At 44.6% G+C, this 24,127-nt stretch overlaps 1 protein-coding gene and 2 long non-coding RNA genes across 9 annotated transcripts in view; 1 reads left to right on the forward strand and 2 right to left on the reverse strand.

Moving 5' to 3' along the window:
- The window catches only part of glra3 (glycine receptor, alpha 3), a 166,161-nt gene extending 157,573 nt beyond the window's left edge, over positions 1 to 8,588 (reverse strand). For 4 of the 7 annotated variants that reach the window (XM_068650585.1, XM_049721544.2, XM_049721541.2 and 1 more), the window contains exon 1: positions 7,858 to 8,583. In XM_068650585.1, coding sequence (XP_068506686.1) covers positions 7,858 to 7,937 — 80 coding nt within the window. In that variant the 5' untranslated portion in view covers positions 7,938 to 8,583. Of the gene's footprint in view, positions 1 to 7,857 lie in introns of all 7 variants that reach the window. The other 3 variants (XM_068650584.1, XM_068650583.1, XM_049721542.1) reach the window with 3 other exon arrangements.
- A 754-nt stretch (positions 8,589 to 9,342) lies between these two features.
- On the forward strand, positions 9,343 to 23,234 carry LOC137840285 (uncharacterized). The gene is made up of 2 exons (XR_011086818.1): positions 9,343 to 12,766; positions 14,970 to 23,234. It is a non-coding gene; the product is annotated as an uncharacterized lncRNA (long non-coding RNA).
- On the reverse strand, positions 12,990 to 23,089 carry LOC137840284 (uncharacterized). Its single transcript, XR_011086817.1, has 2 exons — positions 18,242 to 23,089; positions 12,990 to 18,196 (listed from the first exon to the last, which is right to left on the reverse strand). It is a non-coding gene; the product is annotated as an uncharacterized lncRNA (long non-coding RNA).
- Positions 23,235 to 24,127: the final 893 nt, after the last annotated feature.

The raw sequence follows: 24,127 nt of genomic DNA on the forward strand, positions 1-24,127 counted from the left end.
CTGTTTTAAATCTTTTTTTTACTTGGTCTGTGGAAATATTCAAATTTTTTTAGATGGGATTTTTGAGTTTTCTTAAGCTGTAAGACATACTCAGCAATATTAAAATAAAAGGCTTGCAATATTTCAGTTGATATGTAATGAATCCAGAATATATGACATGTGTTTTTCAAATTGAATTACAGAAAATAAACTATCACAATATTCTAATTTTCTGAGACAGTCCTGTATGCAATCTATTGTAAGACCAGATAAAATGTGGATTGATATAAAACTAACAGCAGAGTGAACTTAGAATTGACCTTGATTTTCCATTGGGAAGGGGTTGTGTTAGAGTTGTGCTCACTCCAACTTATTTTGCAAGAACCACAAGGGAGACAAGCAAGTTCTTTTAGACACCTGCAGGTGGAGAGTCCATTCGTCGCTGTCTGAACAGCGATGATCGAATAAAGTCTAAAAGTCTCCTCCCTGCAAGGGCATATTTATTAGGAGGAACAGAGTGGGGGTGAGTGGACAGGTTTGGTGAACACCCGGCCTCTGATAAGATCAGAGCAGGGGGTGTTTTACACTGTTGTGGGAATCAGAACAACTTTGATTGCTTCCCCTGCAGCTGGTCAATCAAGCAGAGGAAGCAACCACTTCATCTTACTCTGCATTGTGAGGGCAAGACAAGATTGATTTAGTCATTATAGTCTACATTCCAACATAATCCTACGATAAAGATAACCTGGAAAACCCTAACATCTCCCTCCTGTTTTATCATATGATTATGTCACCCCAAACAACAAAGACAAGTAAGAAAAAAAACATATATATATGTATAATGAAGAAAGAAGAACAGCAAAAATAAAAACAACAAACAATGATAGCAACACTTTCCAGTGAAGATGAGGCATTACCTCAATACCCCAGATCAAACTTATTGTGTAAGCGAAAAACCTGCTGGCCAGATGTTATTAGCAGGAAAATTCTTACACGGCCCCTGTGCCACAGGCGACCAGAATGCTATCAATAAAAAATAAAAAGAAAAACACAGAAACAGTACATCATTGTATCCATCACTTGCGAAGCATATTTGATGGTCAAATCAACAAGTTTCCGTAAACCATGCTCAACAGAACAGCATCTACGCAATCCACGTCTCATTATCATTATCACATCTGCCACGCCTAAGAAGTTGTATATGTGCTCGTTTTTTCGTCAGCTGATGATGTTCTAGTCTGTAGGTGTGTTCTGTTACACACACTGGCACACACACTCGTGTCCAGTTGGCAGGCTGCATCGGACAACTCTGGTGACCACAAAACCACGATCCGTTCTGAACAGGCACGTGCACTCATAGGATGCAGGTGAGGCAGTGCTTCTGAAACTCTGGATGAAGTAGGTCCCGTCCGATGGTGCAGCCATGTCGGTAGTAGAGCCCTTACACCTTGAAAACGGCTCTCTCATCCTGGCACACAGCGGTGATGTCCAAAGCTCCCATCCAGTTTCCTCCTGGAGAGCAGTCGTCGTTAATGCAGACGTGGGTCTTGTTACCTTGGATGTAACATGTGTAATTCACTCCAGCTGGTCTCTCCGTGTAGGCCACTTGTGGTATTGTTCATCCTCTAACAGTCACAGATTTGCCCAGAAGTGTTCATCATAGGCACCATCTGCAAGTCCAGAGTGGGATGGGTCGGCATCACTGATTGTGACTGCTCGGCGTTGATATCCAACTCCTAGCATGGATGCCATACGTTTCGCTTCAGTGACATTCATTGCTCTGGCCTCCAAGCGAACTTGCGTGGAGGAAGGGGGGAGTTTCGAACACACATAGCACGCCTCCTGTGTGTGAGCTCTCACAGTGAACCTGACATACCGGTACCAAGTCTTGGTTTCGTATGGGTTTCTGGGGTCCCATGACCAGTCTTCAAAGTTCTCATCATGTGACCATCGTTTACCACGGGCAACATTGTCATTTGGTCTGTTCAGATGAGTCAATAGACCATAGCCCGCTCCAACCACAACGCAGCAGAGGATCCATCTGGCATATGGAGCCCCGTTGCTACTAGGATGGCAGAGACACCGGGACATCCCCTCGCCTAGCGGAGTGGGGATCGATGAATTCTTCACCAACATTGAGACGCCTCACCCTAAACGATGGGGCCCCTTTCTAGTCAGCCTTCCCCACCACTCCGAATTAGGGGTCCAGCACTCTCTGCAACTTGCAATGGCTGAGGTGAATCCAGCTGGGCCGTTGAGAAATTTTTACCGCCGTGGGAGTAGCAAGCAAAACTTGGAACGGTCCCTCCCACCGCGGGCTGGCCCAGTTCTTTCTTTTGATGACCTTGATGTAGACCCAGTCTCCTGGATTGATGGGGTTGTCGACCTGTGAGGAGGAAAGATCAGGCGGCAGTAAATTTGTCTTTGACACAGTTTGAGCGTCCTGATCATATAATCATAATAAGGACTGCTCTTCATCTGTTGTTTGCAACTCTCGTAGTTCTTATCGTTCTTATGTTCCTGTTAGCCTGCAATTGTCCAAATCAAAAATGTTTTCTTTTAACTGTCTTTCTTTTGAACCTCTAAATCTCTCGTGTTGCTAACCTATCTACACCAGAACAAAAAATTTACCACAGTATAACACCAAATGTATTTGAAAATTCATTGTCATAAAGTGTTGTATTATTACTATCTTCGACTATCTGTCCTACTCACTCCCTCCTTTTGAGGCTTGGCAACGCCCATGCCTCACACCTTGACAAATTTTTTGGGAGAATGCGTTCTTTACTACCGTAATTTCCGGACTATAAGTCGCGGTTTTTTTCATAGTTTGGGTGGGGGGGCGACTTATACTCAGGAGCGACTTATATATGTTTTTTTTCACAAATTTTTACTTGATCATTAAGACATCACTTATAAGTATAGTTGACCACTTCCCATGTTATTTTTAGTATAGTTGATCACTTCACATGCTTTTATATCTTTATCTTGAACATATTCAAAACATAAAAAATAGAAAAAACATTAAATAAACCAATTAACACTTTAAAGCACCATATCCAAGTCCACTGTCTGCTGTATGTACACTTGCTCCATTTTTGGTCCTCTTATATTTATTACTATTATTTATTATTATTTGTTTATTTATCATTTATTCAACACTCTTATTTATTCATTGTTTGTTGTCCTTCATGTAATAGTTGTCCTTAATCACTCTATATGTTACGTCAGGCCCGTTCTCAGCTCTTTGTTTGTGTTTGTCACGTTAGCATACCTATCGTTTAGCCTGTTGTTGCTATCGTTTAGCCTGTTGTTGCTCGTTCATGACTGTTTTTGGTGTGGGATTTTGTCGAATAAATTGCCCCCAAAATGCGACTTATACTCCGGAGCGACTTATATATGTTTTTTTTCACTTTTTGGGGCATTTTATGGCTGGTGCGACTTATACTCCGGAGCGACTTATAGTCCGGAAAATACGGTACATACGATTCCATCATCATTTAATTTGACTTTCTTTCCAAAACGCTTCTCAATTTCTCAGTTCACACATCTTCTACATGTGTTACTGGTTCTCCAGTTTTTTTTTTTTTTGTAGTTAATTATCAACCCAAAAGCTACGTGTTTCTTTCTAACATTCAACCTGCTCAAAATCACTCTTTCATCAAAGTCGCTCTACTAATTTTCCATAGTAGTCGCCAACAACTTCAACCATTCAACCTGTAATTTCTTTTCATTCAGGCTATCATTCATCAATGTTCATTTGCATCTCACACATAGTCTCCAAAAAGGAGTCTTTCTATCACATTGGTCCCAATTCATCCAAGCTCACCACACAACATTCATATATCATTTTCAACTCAGGTTTCCTGGTAGAACAATCCACCAATTCAAAAAAAAACTTAACTAAAACAAACAATTGGCAAATTAATCTGAATTTTTTCTTTGTTTTTAAATTTGAAGAACTCAATCTCTCAGATTTAGCTTGCATTTAGAATTTAGTATAATCTTGTAACACAACCAATCAATTATTCCTATTAAATGTAGCATTGCAAAATCTTAAATTCACAATTTAGCTTCTTCCAATTCCTGAAAGCATGTTCTGTCATTTTTTTTTCTTCGAATTTCTCATGTGGGCTTGACACTTAACATGCACTAGTATGGATTAGTTTCTGCTTGCAAACAGATTTCTCTCTTTTTCCTCTCATTTTTATCTTTCAAAATCATTTCTGTTCTGCGGTGCAAATTGGATAGACCACAGTCTAGCAAATTTTTTTTTTTATACTAAAACTTTAGCCAATGTTCATCATTTTAACATATACGCACACAGATGCACAGCTCTCACACGCAAAAGGTAGTTCCCAGCACCAATGATTCGTCACAGGCTGGCCATTTCCTGTGGTCGATCATGAGCTGGTCCCTCCCATGCACACGAGGACAGCACATTCTAATTTTATTTATTTATCTTCTAGAAGCAAGTTGCATTTCTTTACCACTTGAACTCTCAACTTCCTTTCTACTCCATACGTTTTCTTCCACTTCGGCATATATTGCATACAATTAAGAAATCTACTCGCCATGTACTTCTCATCTCCGTCAAGAGGTAGAGATTTACCGTTTTTATTTCCCATCTTAATTCTAGTAGTTTTAGGTTTTACAATTTCTTTTTCTCAAAAATATTATTATTATTATTATTATTATTATTATTACTTATTTATTTCTTTGAGGATCCTCAATGCAGGTTTAAATTGACCTTTCAACAAATTACTAGCCTGTTTTATTGCCATGGATCAACGCTAGAACTGCTTCTTAGTCAATTTATCCTACCAGTCACACACTCAATCACACAAACTCCAGCGCTTTTTTAGGCCTATCCAGGGATGGGTGTAAAACCCTCCCAAACAGCTTTGGAAAAACGGACAAAAGAAAAAATCTACGCCCTTCTTCAATTAAGAAAAAGAAGCTCTGTTTTTCTTAGCCCGTTTCTTCCACTGGGACTTGAACCCAAGCTGTTCTTTGGCTTGGAAAAACATACAAAGAAAAATCTACGCCCTTCTTTGATTAACAAAAAAGAAGCTCCGTGTTTCTTAGCACGTTCCTTCCACTGGGACTTTAACCCAAGCCAGATCCCTCAGCTCGGAAAAACAAACAAAGAGTCTACACACTTCTTCGATGAACGAAAAAGAAGCTCTGCCTTTCTTAACCTGTTTCTTCCACTGGGACTAGAACCCAAGCTGGCTCCCGTGCACCTCTACGTGTTACGCGTTTAACAACACAACACAACTTCAGGCCTTTAACTTACTTGTCCCCTGGTTCGTTGCACTGCCGGGTCCCGTCAATCCACCTCTGTCAGACGAAGGCAGACCTAAGATGCTGGCCCAGCGAAGAATTTCCTTCCCAGGTCTTTCTCCTCCAGGTCCTCTTAATGGACGCTGGCTTGTCGACAATGCAGCACGTCCTCCTGGAAAACCCTAACAGGTTGAGCATTGCGATATCTTGTCACACACTTAATTGTCACGGATGAGTTGAGCCAGGGCGACCAAATGCAGCTTGGACCAGGGTTTATTGAGGCAAAAGGTAGTCGGAAGGGAGGATGACTCCGGACCGCAATCGGCATTATTCGGAAGGCTGGAGTCACCACGCACCGCAACAGTGGGAGCGGGTCCAAGGACGATCGCGGGTCCGGCGCAGCTGACAAGAGGTCCGGCAAAGGCCGCGGGTCCGGTGTTGCTGGCAAGAATTCCGGCGACGGCCGCGGGTCCGGCGACAGCCGCAGGTCCGGCGACGCCTGCAGGTCCGGCGACGCTGGGGTGGAGCCCGATGGCGGTCGCGAGTTTGATGGCGCCGGGAGGAACCCCACTGGCGGCCGCGAGTCTGGCGTCGCTGGAGACAAGTCCGATGGCGGCCGCGGAGCCGATGGCGCCAGGAAGAACGCAGATGGCGGCCGTGGGTCTGGCGTCACTGGAGCGAAGTCCGACAGCAGCCGCGGAGCTGGTGGCGCTGGAACAAGCTCCGACGACGGACGTGGATCAGGCGTTGTGGCAGGAGCTCGTGGAGGAGGTTGGTTCAGGCGCTGGTCGCTGAAGTGGTCGGATTGTTCTGTTATGGATGAGTTGCAGCTTGGACCAGGGTTTATTGAGTGAAAAGGTCATTGGAAGGGAGGATGAGGGGAACAAACCAATAGAACCTGCAAACATAACTGAACGGACACAGAGGTAACCGACAGACCAACTTGGAGAGAAACTAACTAAACCGAAAGACAAACCGACGAGACTACAGGCGAGAGACGAGAACAATCCGACAGGGGAGTGAGGGGCAGACAGGACTTAAATACATGACAGGTAACAAGAGGCAGGTGACTGTGATTACATTGATTGTGAGGTAACACAGGAGGGGAGGGGCGACGCGAACAGAAACCATGGTAACATACACATAATAAAACAACCGGGGACGAGTCGTGACATTAATAGTACATGCTATGCACACAAACACATCTGAAAGAAAATATCAAAGGTTAACTGTACTGTAAATGTAAAAAGTACATCTTATCATAAATTATAATTTTAAATGTATGATTTGCAATTAGTTAAAAGTTGACTTTTTTATAAAAAAAAATCTCTTTCTATTGTGTGTTATCAAATTTATTTGTGATAAATCAAATACCGGGCGGCTCGGTGGCGCGCTGGGTAGCACGTACGCCTCACAGTTAGGAGGGTGCGGGTTCGATTCCACCTCCGGCCCTCCCTGTGTGGAGTTTGCATGTTCTCCCCGGGCCCGCGTGGGTTTTCTGATTGAAGACTCCAAATTGTCCCTAGGTGTGAGTGTGAGTGCGATTGGTTGTCTGTCTCTGTGTGCCCTGCGATTGGCTGGCAACCAATTCAGGGTGTCCCCCGCCTACTGCCCGATGACGGCTGGGATAGGCTCCAGCACGCCCGCGACCCCCGTGGGGACTAAGCGGTTCAGAAAATGGATGGATGGATAAATCAAATACCAATTTCTTTTCAATAAAATTACAATGAACAGAATTCCTGATTAATTACAGAATTATTAATTAACTATGGAAATTTGTAATTATTATAGAATTATTAGATTTGTTTTTTTAAATTAGACTTCCAGGGTTAGGGTTGGCCATGGATTGTCAACGCTGACTTGAACCATGCTATTTAGTGCTGGAACTTTCTTCCCTGAAAGAGTATAATTTGTCCTATTTACTGTTTGACAATGTGCCCACCCCTTCTCCCCCCAAAAAGGGTACTTTAAAAGAGAAAGAATTTGGCGCAAGTCATTTGCGCTTAAGAATTATTACAATTAACATAAGAGTAATAATAATAATACTGATAATGGATGGATGGACGGGTTGTAATAATAATAATATTAATGATAATCATTAAAAACTGAGATGACACTTAAACTGTTTTATTAAGATACAATAATAACAATAATAATTATTTCATTCTTTTACAGTATTAATTTGTTATCAATTGTTATCTGAAATGACGAGAAGGCCCGGTTGTAGCGTATGGACGCATTTTGCAATCAGTAGTCGCCACCTGCTGGCCAGTAAAAAATACCACAGGCTGCTCAAAACTGTACGTGCTCCTCACAATATACTATGTGACTTGTTTCCCATATACAGTGTACTGATCTCCCTGTGCGTTATGTACTTCATGTACGTTGTCACAGTTCATCAGCCAGCCAAACTCATGTATAGAACACTTGAGCCAGGATTCAGAGCGTCTTGCTCCCTTTATTTCGATTCAGTGTTAAACACAACGAGTGAAATTGCAAGTGAAACAACAAACACACTTAGTTTCTTCTATAAGTTTTCTTCTTATCTTATAAACAATAATAAAGTTATCCAATAAAACAATGATAACTTACAGCCGTTGATTCCGTGAGCATAAGGAGAGGAGAAAGTTCCGCTTAGATGACGCGAGTAACGCCAACGTCTCTCCACTCATCAGATGTCAAGTCGCTTCAACAAAAACATGCGCAGCTTCCGGTGCATTTCAAAATACATTTCCGGTTTGCTTCCGAACGACAAATAACCATTGTGTATGCTTCTTTACATAGAAAACATTTCTTACATCATGAAAACAATTCTGAGGGCAGAACATACAGACAGGACCTCATTTGTCGTTCTTCCTCTGTACTGTAGTACATTACATTTCCAGTTAAAGTAATTTCTAATTATTATATACAAGAGTGGTTGATGTGTGTCTGGGTGTTTCAAAAAATTAAATAAAGTAGCTGCTTTTTGCGGATGTGGTACTGTCGTCTTCAAGCCGTTATCTTCAATTCTCACTGGAGCGGTCCACAGCCGAGTGTTGACTTGAAAATCACCACCTCCAAATCTGAGACCATGGTCCTCAGTGGATAAAGGGTGGAATTCCCTTTCCGGTTTGGGGATGAGATCTTGCCCTAAGTAGAGATGTGCTTGAGGTATTGTTCACGGGTAAAGGCAGGACAGAGCAGGAAATCAACAGGTGGATCCGAGCAGCGTCTGCTGTTCTGCGGACCCTGCATCGGTCCGTTGTGGTGAAGAAGGAACATATCCGAAAGGCAAAGCTCTCAATTTACTGGTTGATCTGCTGTACGCTCACTTGCTCCTTTTTGCTCCTCTTATTTATTTATTTGTTGTGTTATTTACCGTATTTGCCGGTGTATTGGTCGACCTTTTTCGATCCAAAATCGACCGAAAAAAATCGACCTCGACTTATACACCAAGTCATAAAATTTAACTTCGTATTCATCGCTTCAAATGTGATGGTAACCAAGGCCGTTTCTCATGCATCTCATTGTGCGTTGCACTTAGAAAATTTGAACCGGGCGGCGTGCGCGAGTGCGCGGCCCGCTGGAAGTCCAATGAGGCGCCGCGATCTCCTCCGCGGTGCTTATAAACAGCCGATCCGCTCGGCGGGGGCTATTTTCGGCCACTTGGCGCGTGCGCACGGCCTCCCGGATGTGCCGGGCGGGTGCGCGAGCTCGCCGGCCGCTGGAAGTCCAATGAGGCGCCGCGATCTCCTCCGCGGTGCTTATAAACAGCCGATCCGCTCGGCGGGGGCTATTTTCGGCCAGTTGGCGCGTGCGCACGGCCTCCCGGATGTGCCGGGCGGGTGCGTGAGCTCGCCGGCCGCTGGAAGTCCAATGAGGCGCCGCGATCTCCTCCGCGGTGCTTATAAAGTGCCGATCCGCTCGGCTTGGAGCTATTTCCGGCCTCCCGTTGGTGCCGGGCGGCGTGCGCGAGCTCGCTGGCCGCGATCTCCTCCGCGGTGCTTATAAAGTGCCGATCCGCTCGGCTTGGAGCTATTTCCGGCCTCCCGTTGGTGCTGGGCGGCGTGCGCGAGCTCGCCGGCCGCGATCTCCTCCGCGGTGCTTATAAAGTGCCGATCCGCTCGGCTTGGAGCTATTTCCGGCCTCCCGTTGGTGCCGGGCGGCGTGCGCGAGCTCGCCGGCCGCGATCTCCTCCGCGGTGCTTATAAAGTGCCGATCCGCTCGGAGCTATTTCCGGCCTCCCGTTGGTGCCGGGCGGCGTGCGCGAGCTCGCCAGCCGCGATCTCCTCCGCGGTGCTTATAAATTGCCGATCCGCTTGGCTTGGAGCTATTTCCGGCCTCCCGTTGGTGCCGGGCGGCGTGCGCGAGCTCGCCGGCCGCAATCTCCTCCGCGGTGCTTATAAAGTGCCGATCCGCTCGGCTTGGAGCTATTTCCGGCCTCCCGTTGGTGCCGGGCGGCGTGCGCGAGCTCGCCGGCCGCAATCTCCTCCGCGGTGCTTATAAACAGCCGCATGCGCACGGCCTCCCGGAATTTGAACACATTTCGTCAATAAATTTCGCATATTGAATTTTGAAGTTTAATATAATGCAACAATTGAGCTCGACTTATACAAAGGATATATCATAAAATCGTAAATTTCCGTCGAATTTTAGGGGGTCGACTTATACACCAAGTCGACCTGTACACCGGCAAATACGGTATTCATTATTTATTCAGCACGCTGTTGTTTACTTGTTTACTTGATTGTCTGTTGTGGGCCATGTCTTGTCACCGTGGGATAGGGGGGAACGAAATTTCGGTTTCTTTGTGTGTCTTTGGCATGTGGAGAAATCGACAATAAAGCTGACTTTGACTTTGACTTTTTGACTTTGATCTACGTTGTTCCTACCCTCAAGTACGACCCGTGATCGAAAGAACGAGATCCCAGATACAAGCGGCTGAAATTAGATCCCTGCGCAGGGTGTCCCTTAGAGATCAGATAGGTAATTCTAGAGTGACTCAGAATCGAGCTACTGCTCCTTCACCTTGAGAGGAACCAGAGAGGAGGCTTGGGCATCTGATTAGGATGCTTTCTAGATGCCTCCCCTCCTGAACACCTCACTGGGGCAGGAAGAATCCTACTAAGATGCCTGAGCCACCTCATCTGGCTCTCCACTGACTCAATACGCCCCAAGTTGAGGTCAGCAGCATCCCATTTTCACTATACACAGTGTTAAAGGTGCGCTGCTCCACCCTCTTAAGCTGCCAATTGTGAACCAGAATTTCCTCAAAGCTGTGTGGAAATCCTTTTCCTTGACCTTGCCCATTTCCAGTGGTGGGCCATCAGGGACAGCAAGGCCTTCTTGCTGGCCTAACATAACCATAAATCATAATAATGATAAAGGTTTATTTCATTTTTTAATTTACTTTCCCTAAATATCTATAAGTATTCATATTCTCTTCACGTTATATTATGGTCCTTCCAGTGCTGTTGTTTCTAGGTTAGAGTTTTCATCCAATCAGTTTTCAGCTATCTTATGTTGCCAGGCTGTATGAAAGCTCCCCGGGCCTTTAGAATCACCAATGCGGGCATCTGTTCACTATAAGTGAACGGACAAATACAGTTGATGGATAGTTGTGATGGCCAATCAGATCACGAGTTGTGTCAGTAAGGCCCTCGAGCTAGCCTCATGTTAAACGTAACATTTATGCGTGATTGGATATGGATACTTTCTAGTTTGAGCCACGGCAGTGCTATTCAGATCAAAGGAGTCACACCCCTGGAACTGTTAACGGTTAAAAACATTTTTAACCTACAATGGCCAAAGGATAGCAACATGTGGTTGTGGTTGCTGATATACTGGCAAGGCCGTTTTCAAAACAATCTTTTCAACAAAAGCTAGATCTCGTTATAGGAGGACGGCTGACCCCCGAGCTAACTAACCTGTCCCAGGCGGACAAGGGGTTTGTTCACCATTCCCACCCACGCAAGCAACTACGAGCGGTACCCGTGGCTTACGGTTTCTGGTGGACGCCGCAAATTGTTCTGCTGGGAATGCCTTTTGTACGCAAAGAATCAATTTGGTGTGAGAAGCTACACTGGATTTGCAAACTTAGATTTTTTTAACCAAGGTAGTGAGACACCAAAACACGTCTGGACACTTTTTTTCAAAAGTCAAAGTCAAAGTCAGCTTTATTGTCAATTTCTCCACATGCCAAAGACACACAAAGAAATCGAAATTTCGTTCCCCCCTATCCCACGGTGACAAGACATGGCTCACAACAGACAAACAAGTAAACAAGTATAACAAAAGCGTGCTGAATAAATAATGAATAAATAACACAACAATAATAAATAAATAAGAGAAGCAGAAAAAAAAAAAAAAAAAGGAGCAAGTGCGCGTACAGCAGACATTCCCGAAAATAGCGCAACAGTGCCGCACGCTACGCAGAAGGGGGTAGCGAGTTCAGGGCCCTAACAGCCTGGAGAAAGAAGCTGTTGGCGAGTCTGGTGGTGCGGGAGCGCAGGCTCCTGTACCTCTTCCCAGAGGGCAGAAGGTCAAACAAAGAGTGAGCCGGGTGACTCACATCTCTGGCAATCGAGGTTGCCTTGCGGGCGAGATGGGAGGTGTAAATGTCCATCAGGGAGGGGAGCGAAGCACCAATAATCTTACTAGCCGTATTCACTATTCACTTGCAAGCTACGGTGCTTTTGAAAACTTTGGGCAACACCAGAGTGTACTCACAGCTCTACGAACAGGTGCGCACACCAGATATGTTTTAATTGCTGATGAGAGTTTGTTGATTCGGAAGCTTCGTAAACAGACAAGAGCGGGTGTTAGAAAAATTGTATATATATGTTATCATGCGTTCTCTAATGAGTACTTATTCATAATGTTACTGTTCAGTATGCTTGCTGCTTTGCCTTGCTTATTCTTATCTTGTACAACAGAACAGAAGGATTACGGCTGGGTCAGGGGCGAGATGACGGTTGTGTCAAACAAGATACTGCTAACATCTCAGCGTCCACCAGAACAGATCGTGAAAACAACACGTCAAACGATGCGTCATGAACTTTCTGATCTTCCTTAAAGAACATCACTTTCTCTTCTCATCTCTCGGAATATTGCTTAAACTGTTTTGCTGATATAGCCATATCTGCACACAACACTTTGTGCGTCACTTTTTGTTTATTTTCTTACGAGACGAAGCCACAATCTCTTTCCCCCCCCCCCCCCCCCCCCCCTCAAGGGCTAATCGTCTTACACAGGAGCACTCCTCGCGAAAAAAGACTCAATATTCTGCCTCACTGGTTTTGTCTGCTGATCCTTTTGCTGATTTTGAACCTAACAGATTTTTGGGGGCTCGTTCCGGGGTCTCAATAGACCTATTTCGGGATTCCAGCTGACTTTTCGACCCAGGACAAGTCCTTGGCCAAGGCATATAGAGGAAACCCTTTTCACGGGGCTGACTCGATCAGTCGGCTGGACACCGGAGTGGTTGACGAAATCATCCGAGGAGAAGGCCCAGCAGACTGTGAGTACGAATCTTGATTCTGTTAAAAGTAATGAAAGTGCAGTGACAAGAGGTCACTTAAAACCTTGACAATTCTAGATCCTATCAAGTGCAATTAGAAACAGTTAAATTCCGCTGGGATGATGGAGTCCCCTGACTTATAAGTCAGTTAAATTCCATGGGAGGGCGGACTCCTCTGTTTTCTAAAGAAGTACAGGTAATTTGGAGCAGTTAAATTCCGCTGAGGTGTCGTGGGGCCTCCTAGTTAACCTTCCTAATGTGTTAGCTTTCTGCTGCCATCTGTGGTGTTTTTTCTTAACTCTTGTTTAGCTGGTTTGGCTTCTTTATCCATGAAAAGATAGGTTTTATATCTACTTTAAGAAAAAGGCAAAAATAAGTTTTTTCTTACACAATAGGAAGGTTAGAGTTTGTTAAAATCCACGGGAGGGCGGACTCCCCTGCTTGCCTGTGGGACGATAAGAGTGCGCATTGTGTGTGTGTGTGTATGGTTTGACTGAGAGTGATCTCATTTGAGCTCTCCTTTGTGTAAAAACCACAGGATTGTAGACAGTGGCTTTGTGTGGAAGCAGAGGAAAGGAGACTTACCACTGAATATTTTACCACTGTCCTGTGAATTAAATTGGCTTTAGGACACTGTAGGTGCCATTCGAATTGCCAACTCCGAAATTTAGAGAAATAAACCATGGGAAAATCAAATAGCAAACAAAAGCCGCTACCCAGACATGAATTAAAATGCAAGGGGTCGACACCGAAAATATAAAATATCTTGACAAATGCATATTTTGGACAGAGGTGGTTGCATTATGCGACGTGGCGGTGGCGAGGCTCTCCGCACTTCAGTTGCTCCCCCCACCCTTGTTATCAGCTGGGAAGATTGTCATGTCTATGTTGTGGGCCCGTGTGTTTGTTTCTGTGTATGTTTGTCTTTGTGTACCAGTTCGTTATAAAGGTTGGAATTGCGTTAAATTGGTGCACGAAAACGGTGTGCTAGACAATGGTTTACCAGATTTGCATTGTTAAATGTGAAAATTAGAAATTATAGAATAATATGACGGTTGTGGGCAGAAACTCGTCCGACGAGGAGAGTGCCCAACCCTCATAAAAATGTGAGAGTAAGAGAAAACATACATTGTAGAACTGGATAAAATTAGGTTAATGATTAGAAATCAATGGTGTTATTATTATTCTCTAATCCCCTGCATTGCAAATGTCTTCTTGATGCAGATAGGTTAACAGGCTAGGACTTTAGTGAGGAGATAATTTCTCAATTGATGGGGGTTAGTAATTGTCCAAATTCTAGTCACATGTTTTGAGGGACCACAGCAACAACATTATATTTAATTTGCAGGCCATTATTTAGTATGATATGACAGTGTCTAGCCAAGTAGACTGTTCTATCAAAAAAATGTGAGAGTGAAGGAGGAGGTTTGATTTGTAATCTGACATTTGGGTCCCATTTTGAAGAGTCTCTGCAGGAACATAGATTGTTTTTGTTTGTTTTTAAAGATATGTTTAACAGTTTATAGTAAGGATATAGCAATTTTGCAAGACTTAAAATTAGAAATTAAAAAGCAAAATTACATTCTCATTTTCCCAGATGAGAGGAAAATTGAAAGATAAGGAAGACGAAGAAAAGATAAAAAAGAACTTGCTGTTGCACAGACAGGAAGATGATGACACAGTGTCAGCGCGAGCTCGCTTAAGAATCGCAGCTAAGAATGTGATGAATGAAGATGAAAAAAATGATCAAATTACAAAGACAGATGTTGTGGCACGGCAAAGCGAACCATCCTTTCCGTCTTTGTATCCCAAATTAAACAACTCATTGCTTCCTATAATTTGAGAGGTGATGAAGTACAACAGGTTTTCATGGCATCCTTAACCAAACATTGGGCAAGCGTTAAAGACACCTGGAGTCCTTTTGATCTCCAGGGCCGTCCATTGGAATATAACGGGGTGCCATTACAAATACAAATTGACCAACTATTGGGCAGGATAAAAATAAAATTCCAACGTAGAGCAAATTACACAGACATTGGCCGAACTAAACAAAAACAAGATAAGTTGTTTGAAGACTTTAGGCACAGACCAGAAAGAGTGTTCAACTGTTGTCTATGATCAACAACTCAAAAATGCTCTACATGCAAATTTGCGACCAGTATTGTCGACAACGAATAAATTCGACAATTTTTTTCCCTACAAGATCACCATCATCTTCCGGGACTTCCGGGTTGTTCTGACAGATCGTCGCTCTTCGGACACAAAGTATGGCAGCGGACCAAGAGGTATGTACGGCTTCGTGCACCAACTGCACCCTTCTCTTAGAGAGGTTGTCTCTGCTAGAGGGACGTGTCCGCCAGTTAGAGCAGAATAGTGCGATAACAGTAGTTGCGGCGGACACAGACGCGGGCTGTAGTCAGCCCGCTAGCCCAGTTAGCATTAGCCCCAAGCAGCTTGCTAATCGCGATGAGCCAGGTAAGACGCATAGCCGTCCAAAGTCATCTCGGTCTACTGGCCCTCGCACTTTGGTCATAGGCGACTCCATTACCCGAAACATTACGCTTAAAAATCCAGCCACGGTAATGTGTATTCCTGGGGGCAGAGCACCCGACATAGAAGCTAATCTTAGGGAGCTGACTCGCAATAGGCCTAGTCAACAGCGTGCCAGAAAGATGAGTCGGCATCGAGTATTTGTCTCTGGCCCCCTGCCTGGGAGAGGCACTGATGAGAGGTTTAGTAGATTAGTCTACTTAATCGATGGATGGCTGGGTTCTGTAAAAAGCAGGGACTGTATTTTATAGATAACTGGTCATCCTTCTGGGGCCGCCCCGACCTGCTGAGGAAGGACGGCCTTCACCCTAACCGTGAAGGCGCCTTCACTCTTTCTAGGAATATAGATTACTGTTTGAGCCTCTCATGACAGGTCACTCTAGAGCAGGCCAGGGCACAGGTGATTAGACCACCTGTGAGGATGGGTTTGGAGTCTGTTAAGTTAAAGTTAACTAGCGCTAGGCTAGACTTTCAGCATACACATAGCTCTTCGTGTAGGCTAGAGCGCGACAGTTTAAATAGTGCTGCAGTACACATAAACACACTTTCTACTGGGGTAGTAGACAAATCCAATCACTCCGTCCCGACTGGTCTTGTTGATGAAACGGTGCCTGTTTTAGATAACTTCACGTGTAACAAATATTCATCATCAAATTCCCACGTCGTTTCATCCCACCGCCCTAATAAACTTTTGAGAGGTGATATTAGGTCTAGAGAACACAATTTTACTCGCATCCCGTTTAAAAATCCTTCGATAGATACGCACCCTGATCAACCGATTACACTTAAATTCGGTTTTATGAATATTAGATCACTTCATACGAAAGCAGTTCTCGTTAATGACCTTATCACGGAACATAATCTAAACGTTTTTGGTCTTTGCAAGACCTGGTTAAAACCTAATGAACCGCTGCCACTTAACGAGGCCTCGCCTCCAAATTTTGTGAGCTCGCATGTGGCACGAACCTCAAAAAAAGGGTGGGGGTGTCGCCCTCATCTCAAATTCTGAGCTTAGATTTAGGCCTCGCTCAATTCACGTATTTAAAACATTTGAAGTTCTCATTGTGCGATCCACTGCGTTACCGTCATTCGATCTTGTTGTTATTTACCGCCCACCCGGGGCTTACTCTGGCTTCCTGGATGAATTTTCAGAATTTGTGGCTGATCTAGTGACAAATGCAGATAATATAGTTATCATGGGTGATTTCAACATCCACATGAATTTACCGTCAGAACCACTGACTTCGGCATTTCAAACTTTAATCGATACGTTTGGTTTTACGCAAGCTGTACAGGCAGCAACACATAAGAATGGAAATACCTTAGATCTGGTATTATCCCGGGGACTAGCAACCTCAAATATAGCAGTACTGCCATACACTACTGTTCTGTCTGATCATTTCTTAATAAAATTTGAAATTTTAGTTCCTTGTCAAAGACAAGAGAGCAATCAGAATTATAGCAGCCGTAATTTTAACTCCATGACTGCAACTGCGCTATCTGAGTTACTGTCGCCGGCAACCGCCATGTTTTCCGCATACAGCGGCTCTATCGATAATCTTACAAATGAATTCAATGCGACATTATTAAAAGCCATCGACTCTGTGGCACCGCTACGTCTGAAAACTCGCCGTAGATGGCCAACTCCGTGGTTCACAGATGAAACACGTACGTTTAGACAATTATGTAGAAAGCATGAGCGCAGATGGCGTTTAACCAAACTTGAGGTTTTCCATCAGGCATGGAAGGACAGCCTCCTGAAATATAAAGATGCGCTTATTTTAGCAAAAACTCGTTATTTTTCGCAAGTCATTAATCTTAATAAAAACAATCCTAAATACCTATTTGATACAGTGGCAAAGCTAACTCTGCGCCAGCCGACCCTCGATAGCTCCTTCCACTCAGCTGACGAGTTTATGAAATGTTTTGCTCAAAAAATTGAGTCCATTAGGGACGAGATCAAGAATACCATTCCAATCGCTCCGCCGGTTACTAGCGCTGGGGATCATGCAATAACCCTCTCAAATTTTAAAAGCGTGTCCCTTGAAATGCTTACAAAATTGGTTAGTACGGCTAAACAAACAACATGTTTACTCGACCCGCTTCCAGCCAAACTACTTAAAGAATTATTTCCAATTTTAGGACCGTCCGTCTTAAATATAATCAATCTGTCTGTTTCCTCTGGGATAGTGCCAACAGCCTTTAAAACCGCTATTATTAAACCGCTACTTAAGCGAGCGAATCTTGACCCGGACTGTCTCAGTAATTATAGGCCAGTTTCAAACCTCCCATTCATAGCAAAACTTCTCGAAAAAGTAGTAGCGCAGCAGCTTATTGATTACATGGTCGCTAATAATCGATATGACTTTTTTCAGTCTGGTTTTAGAGCTAATCATTCTACAGAGACAGCACTTGCTAAAGTGACTAATGATCTCCTCATAGCTATGGATTCAAATACGTCGTCTGTATTGTTACTACTCGATCTTAGTGCTGCCTTTGACACTGTAGACTTCGATATTTTATTAGGGCGTCTTAAAAGTTGTGTTGGTATCTCAGGGTCAGCACTAAGCTGGTTCAATTCCTATCTATCAGACAGGACGCACCGAGTGGTCCATGGCAATACGTCCTCTGAGCTTTATAATGTTACGTGTGGTGTCCCACAGGGATCGGTACTCGGAACAATTTTATTTAATATTTATATGATTCCGCTTGGGGACATAATACGTAAATATAATCACTTCACTGGTTTCTTTTATATCAAACAAATTGTTTTAGGTTATTCACCTGACATGTTTCGGCGGTTTCTTCCGCCTTCATCAGAGTGTCACAGATGTGATGGTGACGCGTCTTTATCAGCTGATGGATGAAGGCGCGGCTCACCTGTCAAATTTGACAGGTGAGCCACGCCCTCTGCTGTCCATTCACCTCTCCAGAATGCTGTTCCAGGTTTGAGAGAGCATATAGGCTCCCTCATCCCTGTTGATGGTTCTCGGGCCCCGCTTGCGGATCTCGATAGCCTCCCTGATCCAACGCTGGTGTTTATTTTCTTCAGTGCGGATGACTCTGGCCTTTTCCCAGTCCATGATGTGGTTTTCTCTTTTACAGTGATCGGTTATGGCTGACTTGTAGTGCTCCTGTTCTGCTTGTAGTTTTATTGCTCTTGTTTGTCTTGTTGCCGTCTCCTTCTCACACTCCTTCTTGTGTTCTATTTTTCTTGTGATGAAGTTTCTCCCTGTCTCTCCAATGTATGATTTATTGCATGATTTGCATGGAATTTCGTATATGGAATTGCATTTGTTATCCGGGTTGACTTTGTCTTTTGGGTGGACCAGTATTTGACGGAGTGTTGTATGTGGTTTGATAGGTGTGGTTATGTTGTGTTTATTCATGGCTCTTTTGATGCGTTCCGTAATTCCTCTCACATACGGCAAAATCACCATTCCGCTGGGTTCTTGTTTCCGTGTTTGTTTCTTTCTTTTCCCGTGTTTTGTATCCTTTGTTTTTTACCTGTTCTGCACCTTTGGTTATTGCCCATTGTGGATACTGACATTTTTTAAGTGCCTGTTGTATGTATTGTTCTTCCTGTGCTACGTCCTCCGGATCCGTGATTATTGTTGTGCGTTCGTATAGTGTTCTGACAACTGACAGTTTATGTATAGTGGGATGTTCTGATGTCCAGAGGAGGTATTGGTCGGTGTGTGTGGGTTTTCTGTGTACTTTTATTTTTATGTCTCCGTTGTCTGTATGGTGTATGTTGATGTCTAGAAAGAAAAGAGAAAACCACATCATGGACTGGGAGAAGGCCAGAGTCATCCGCACTGAAGAAAATAAACACCAGCGTTGGATCAGGGAGGCTATCGAGATCCGCAAGCGGGGCCCGAGAACCATGGTGAAACAAGTTGAAGCTATTTATACGACATACGGTTTTGCAGCTTTTTCACGAGGCAATTTAAGACCTCGGAGAGGAAAGTTCCCGACTCCATTGTATCCGTTTCAGACAATACATATGGTTTATATCCAATTACATAAATGTGAAGGGAAAGAATATTGTTTTTTCTGCATTTATTTGTTTTCTGCATTTATCTTATTGTAAAAAGGTGATCTCCGCAGACCCAACCTAAGTACGGAAGGTGAGCAAAGTCTGGTAATAGTGCCTGATCCTGGTGCCAAGATCCAGGGTTGACACGAAAGCTAGCAGAAGCCAATTTCCAAGACACCAACCCGAAGCTCAGGGTGTTGACTCTGAGGAGATCCAAAACATGAGCATTAGAGAGTCATTCGTAAAGTGCTTTAATCGGGCTGTAGCCTGCGCAAAGTCTACCATATGCTTTTGGTTGCTTTTACTGGGTTGTGTTATTGTTATATATATATATATATTTTTTTTTTTTTCGGGGGTTACCGTATTTGCCGGTGTACAGGTCGACTCGGTGTACAAGTCGACCCCCTAAAATTCGACGGAAATTTACGATTTTATGATATATCCTTTGTATAAGTCGAGCTCAATTGTTGCATTATATTAAACTTCAAAATTCAATATGCGAAATTTATTGACGAAATGTGTTCAAATTCCGGGAGGCCGTGCGCATGCGGCTGTTTATAAGCACCGCGGAGGAGATCGCGGCCGGCGAGCTCGCGCACGCCGCCCGGCACCAACGGGAGGCCGGAAATAGCTCCAAGCCGAGCGGATCGGCACTTTATAAGCACCGCGGAGGAGATCGTGGCGCCTCATTCGACTTCCAGCGGTCGGCGAGCTCGCGCACGCCGCCCGGCACCAACGGGAGGCCGGAAATAGCTCCAAGCCGAGCGGATCGGCACTTTATAAGCACCGCGGAGGAGATCGCGGCGCCTCATTCGACTTCCAGCGGCCGGCGAGCTCGCGCACCCGCCCGGCACATCCGGGAGGCCGTGCGCACGCGCCAAGTGGCCGAAAATAGCCCCCGCCGAGCGGATCGGCTGTTTATAAGCACCGCGGAGGAGATTGCGGCGCCTCATTGGACTTCCAGCGGCCGGCGAGCTTGCGCACCCGCCTGGCACATCCGGGAGGCCGTGCGCACGCGCCAAGTGGCCGAAAATAGCCCCCGCCGAGCAGATCGGCTGTTTATAAGCACCGCGGAGGAGATCGCGGCGCCTCATTGGACTTCCAGCGGGCCGCGCACTCGCGCAAGCCGCCCGGTTCAAATTTTCTAAGTGCAACGCACAATGAGATGCATGAGAAACGGCCTTGGTTACCATCACATTTGAAGCGATGAATACGAAGTTAAATTTTATGACTCGGTGTATAAGTCGAGGTCGATTTTGTTCGGTCAATTTTGGATCGAAAAAGGTCGACCAATACACCGGCAAATACGGTATTTTATTTGTATGGATAGAGTACCATGAGCCTCGAACATTCTTCTCTCAGGCAACTACCAACGCTGATTCTAATCAATATGGCTCATGGGGAAAAATTGCTAGACATAAGCACAACACAAAATCCCCTTTTGATCATGTTGTTTGTACACCAGAAACCGTCCGCGTTCCAACTTGCGTACCATGGCTTTTGTCTTGGACTTACAATAACTCATTAATGTTTACTGTGGCTCCTAATACATCTTCTTCTATTATTTTACCGATGAAAAGTTTGAAAGGTTTCGAAATGGTCACCCCGCTCTCTGGTTCTAGTGAAGAGGCTGTGTTCTTTGCTAAACGAGTGACTTTGAAGAATCAGGGCACAAGCCTCCTTTTGACTCTTACACTCCCTGATGGTCAAATTCGTCCTCCAAATGCCACCTTGGTTGACATTTCTTGTTGGGGTTTTCAACTGTGGGCCTGGTCCTCTGGAATCGATCCTCGCTTTCCTATTGCTATTTGCCTTAATAAAACAATGTCGATCGCAGACCGTCCCATTACAAATAATTACACCATGTCAGCAGGAGCAAAAATCACGAGTATGCTCCTCACTGATGTAGACAGCTATTTTGTAGCCTCCACAGGAATAAGCGGTCAAACCGACAACTGGCTTCTTATGGCTGAGCAAGCTGCAAAGATGGCTAACACCAGTTGCATTGCATGCATGGGTCCAAGACCTCTTTTGAAAATCAGACCTGCAAATATTGTTCCTAAGTGTGCTGTTGTTTTAATGTTAAACCCATCCATTTCACCCACTCATGATTGTTTTAAATGGGATAAGGTTTACCCTGTTGCCTCTATGACAAAATATAAACCCCTTTTTTTTCGTCCGATGTAGCTAAGGGTAATTTTACATGCATTAGATTACCTGGTACCGGTGAGAAGCTCGGCGCCCTACCTACTCCATGGTGTGGGTCCATGACCAATGTCACTGCACCTTTTTGCCCATTGCTCGTAGTGATATTTGGTTTTGGTGTAATAGTAACAAACTTTATGATAGGTTGCCTTTAAACAGCTCTGGAATTTGCGCTTTGGTAGGCCTATTGTTTCCTGTTCATTTGATACCAATGTCCTCTTATGATCTAACATCTTTTGCTAAGTTCGTAGTGCCCGCATAGTGGCCGAGAACGAAGCGAAACGCCGAATGGCGGGGCGCAGCTAATCCAACTTACATAGACGCCATTGGTGTTCCTAGAGGAGTACCGGATGAGTATAAGCTGGTGAATCAGATAGCAGCTGGTTTTGAATCCGCCCTGTGTTGGTGGTGTACTATTTACAAAAATGTTGACAGGATTAACTACATCCACTACAACGTGCAGAGGCTTGGAAACTGGACCGAGGCGGGTTTCAAGGCGGTCCACTCCCAACTGGCCGCTATTTCCCTCATGGCTTTCCGGAATCGAATGGCCCTTGACATGCTACTCTCAAAAGAGGGCGGTGTCTGCGCCATGTTTGGTGAGCAATGTTGCACATTTATTCCAAATAATACTGCAGCCGACGGAAGCCTGTCCCGGGCCCTTGAGGGTCTGCGGACCTTGAATGGGAAGATGAAGGAACACAGTGGGGTGCACACAGAGGTTTGGACCGACTGGTTGAACGTGTTCGGAAAGTACCGCACCCTGGTTTCCTCGGTCCTGGTCTCCATTGCCGTTTTCTCTGCCATTTTGACCCTGTGTGGATGTTGCTGCATTCCTTGTCTCCGATCCTTAATTAATAAGCTAATTACAACTGCTATCTCTCCACCAGCTGAGACTTTTCCGTCCAAAGGGATGACCTTTCGATCGACGGGAGTTCTTTCTCTAGTGACGACTCTGTCAGCGAATCCATTGTGGTAAACCTGTCTGATTTGTTTCCTGGCTTTGACGATTAAGACTCATTTTCCTCCCAAGTGTAAGTTAGTTCTTGCGAAATGTGATCCCTTGGCTGAAAATCTTTTGAAGTGGCCATATGGGTGATAAGTTAGTCCCCGAGAACTTATGATAAACAGGGGGGAATTGTTAGAAAAATTTTATATATATGTTATCATGCGTTCTCTAATGAGTACTTATTCATAATGTTACTGTTCAGTATGCTTGCTGTTTTGCCTTGCTTATTCTTATCTTGTACAACAGAACAGAAGGATTACGGCTGGGTCGGGGGCGAGATGACGGTTGCGTCAAACAAGATACTGCTGACATCTCAGCGTCCACCAGAACAGATCGTGAAAACAACACGTCAAACGATGCGTTATGAACCTTCTGATCTTCCTTAAAGAACGTCACTTTCTCTTCTCATCTCTCGGAATATTGCTTAAACTGTTTTGCTGATATAGCCATATCTGCACACAACACTTTGTGCGTCACTTTTTGTTTCTTTTCTTACGAGACGAAGCCACAATCTCTTCCCCCCCCCCCCCCCCCCCCTCAAGGGCTAATCGTCTCACACTGTGGGTAGGGCATTCCCAAATAAAAAGAGCGAGGAGTGTAAACAGATTTTTAGTGTAGTCGGATTGCTGTAAGTCTGAATGCACTCCTCACGAGAAAAGACTCAATATTCTGCCTCACTGGTATTGTCTGCTGATCCTTTTGCTGATTTTGAACCTAACAGCGGGCACATTCACTTGGCCGTGAACCACCTCTGAGCAGGTCATGAGAAACTAGTCCATTTTGTACACAACTGAGGCGATGCAATGCCTAGTATTGCTTAAGTGTGTTTCTAACTATTCTCCAGTCCTGGTGTTATAAATGCTGGCATGATGAAAGTTATCTATTGACCAAGTTGAACATCACTGAAGGCCTAGGTGTGAAATGCTTCACCCACCACTGCCCAACTGCTCACGTGCCCAAATGTCGGGTGGGTTTCGGGATTGCCATCTCGACAGGTACCAACCACCTTACGGCCACAGCTCCGATTGACCACCTCATCAATGGATCCATGGTACACTCATACTCAATGTCCCCCGCCTGCTTCGGCTCGTGGGAAAAGTTCTGCCTGTGGTTTGGGTCTACCAGGTCGGACCGGCATCTTCCCCCACTGTCAGAGGCAACAGAGGGGGTTGACAGGTCCATCGAACCGTGGCCTTGGATATCTTGGTGCCAAGTGCATAACCGTGAGCAGTCAGCATTATACTTAACTGCATTATACCAACGTCCCACACTGAGCTTCCGTAAGTGCTAAATCTGACTGTGTGTACCTGAAAATGTTGGCAAAACAAACACATGTACATCCTTTAAACAATTATACAAAGCTCCACTATTTTGGATTTATTACCTGATATACATTGGACCGAAGAGTTACTTTCTTAAGCAAGCTGCCAAATTTGTTTGATGTTTGAAAATCAACACATTGTGTCATGGCTCCGATGCTTCTGTATGATTAAATTGGGCAGTAGAGCAATACTATTCATTCATTCAAAGAATTATTTTTTTGTCAGCTTGTTGCATT

This window comes from Syngnathus scovelli, chromosome 5 (assembly GCF_024217435.2).
Source record: "Syngnathus scovelli strain Florida chromosome 5, RoL_Ssco_1.2, whole genome shotgun sequence".
Classification (NCBI taxonomy): Eukaryota; Metazoa; Chordata; class Actinopteri; order Syngnathiformes; family Syngnathidae; genus Syngnathus; species Syngnathus scovelli.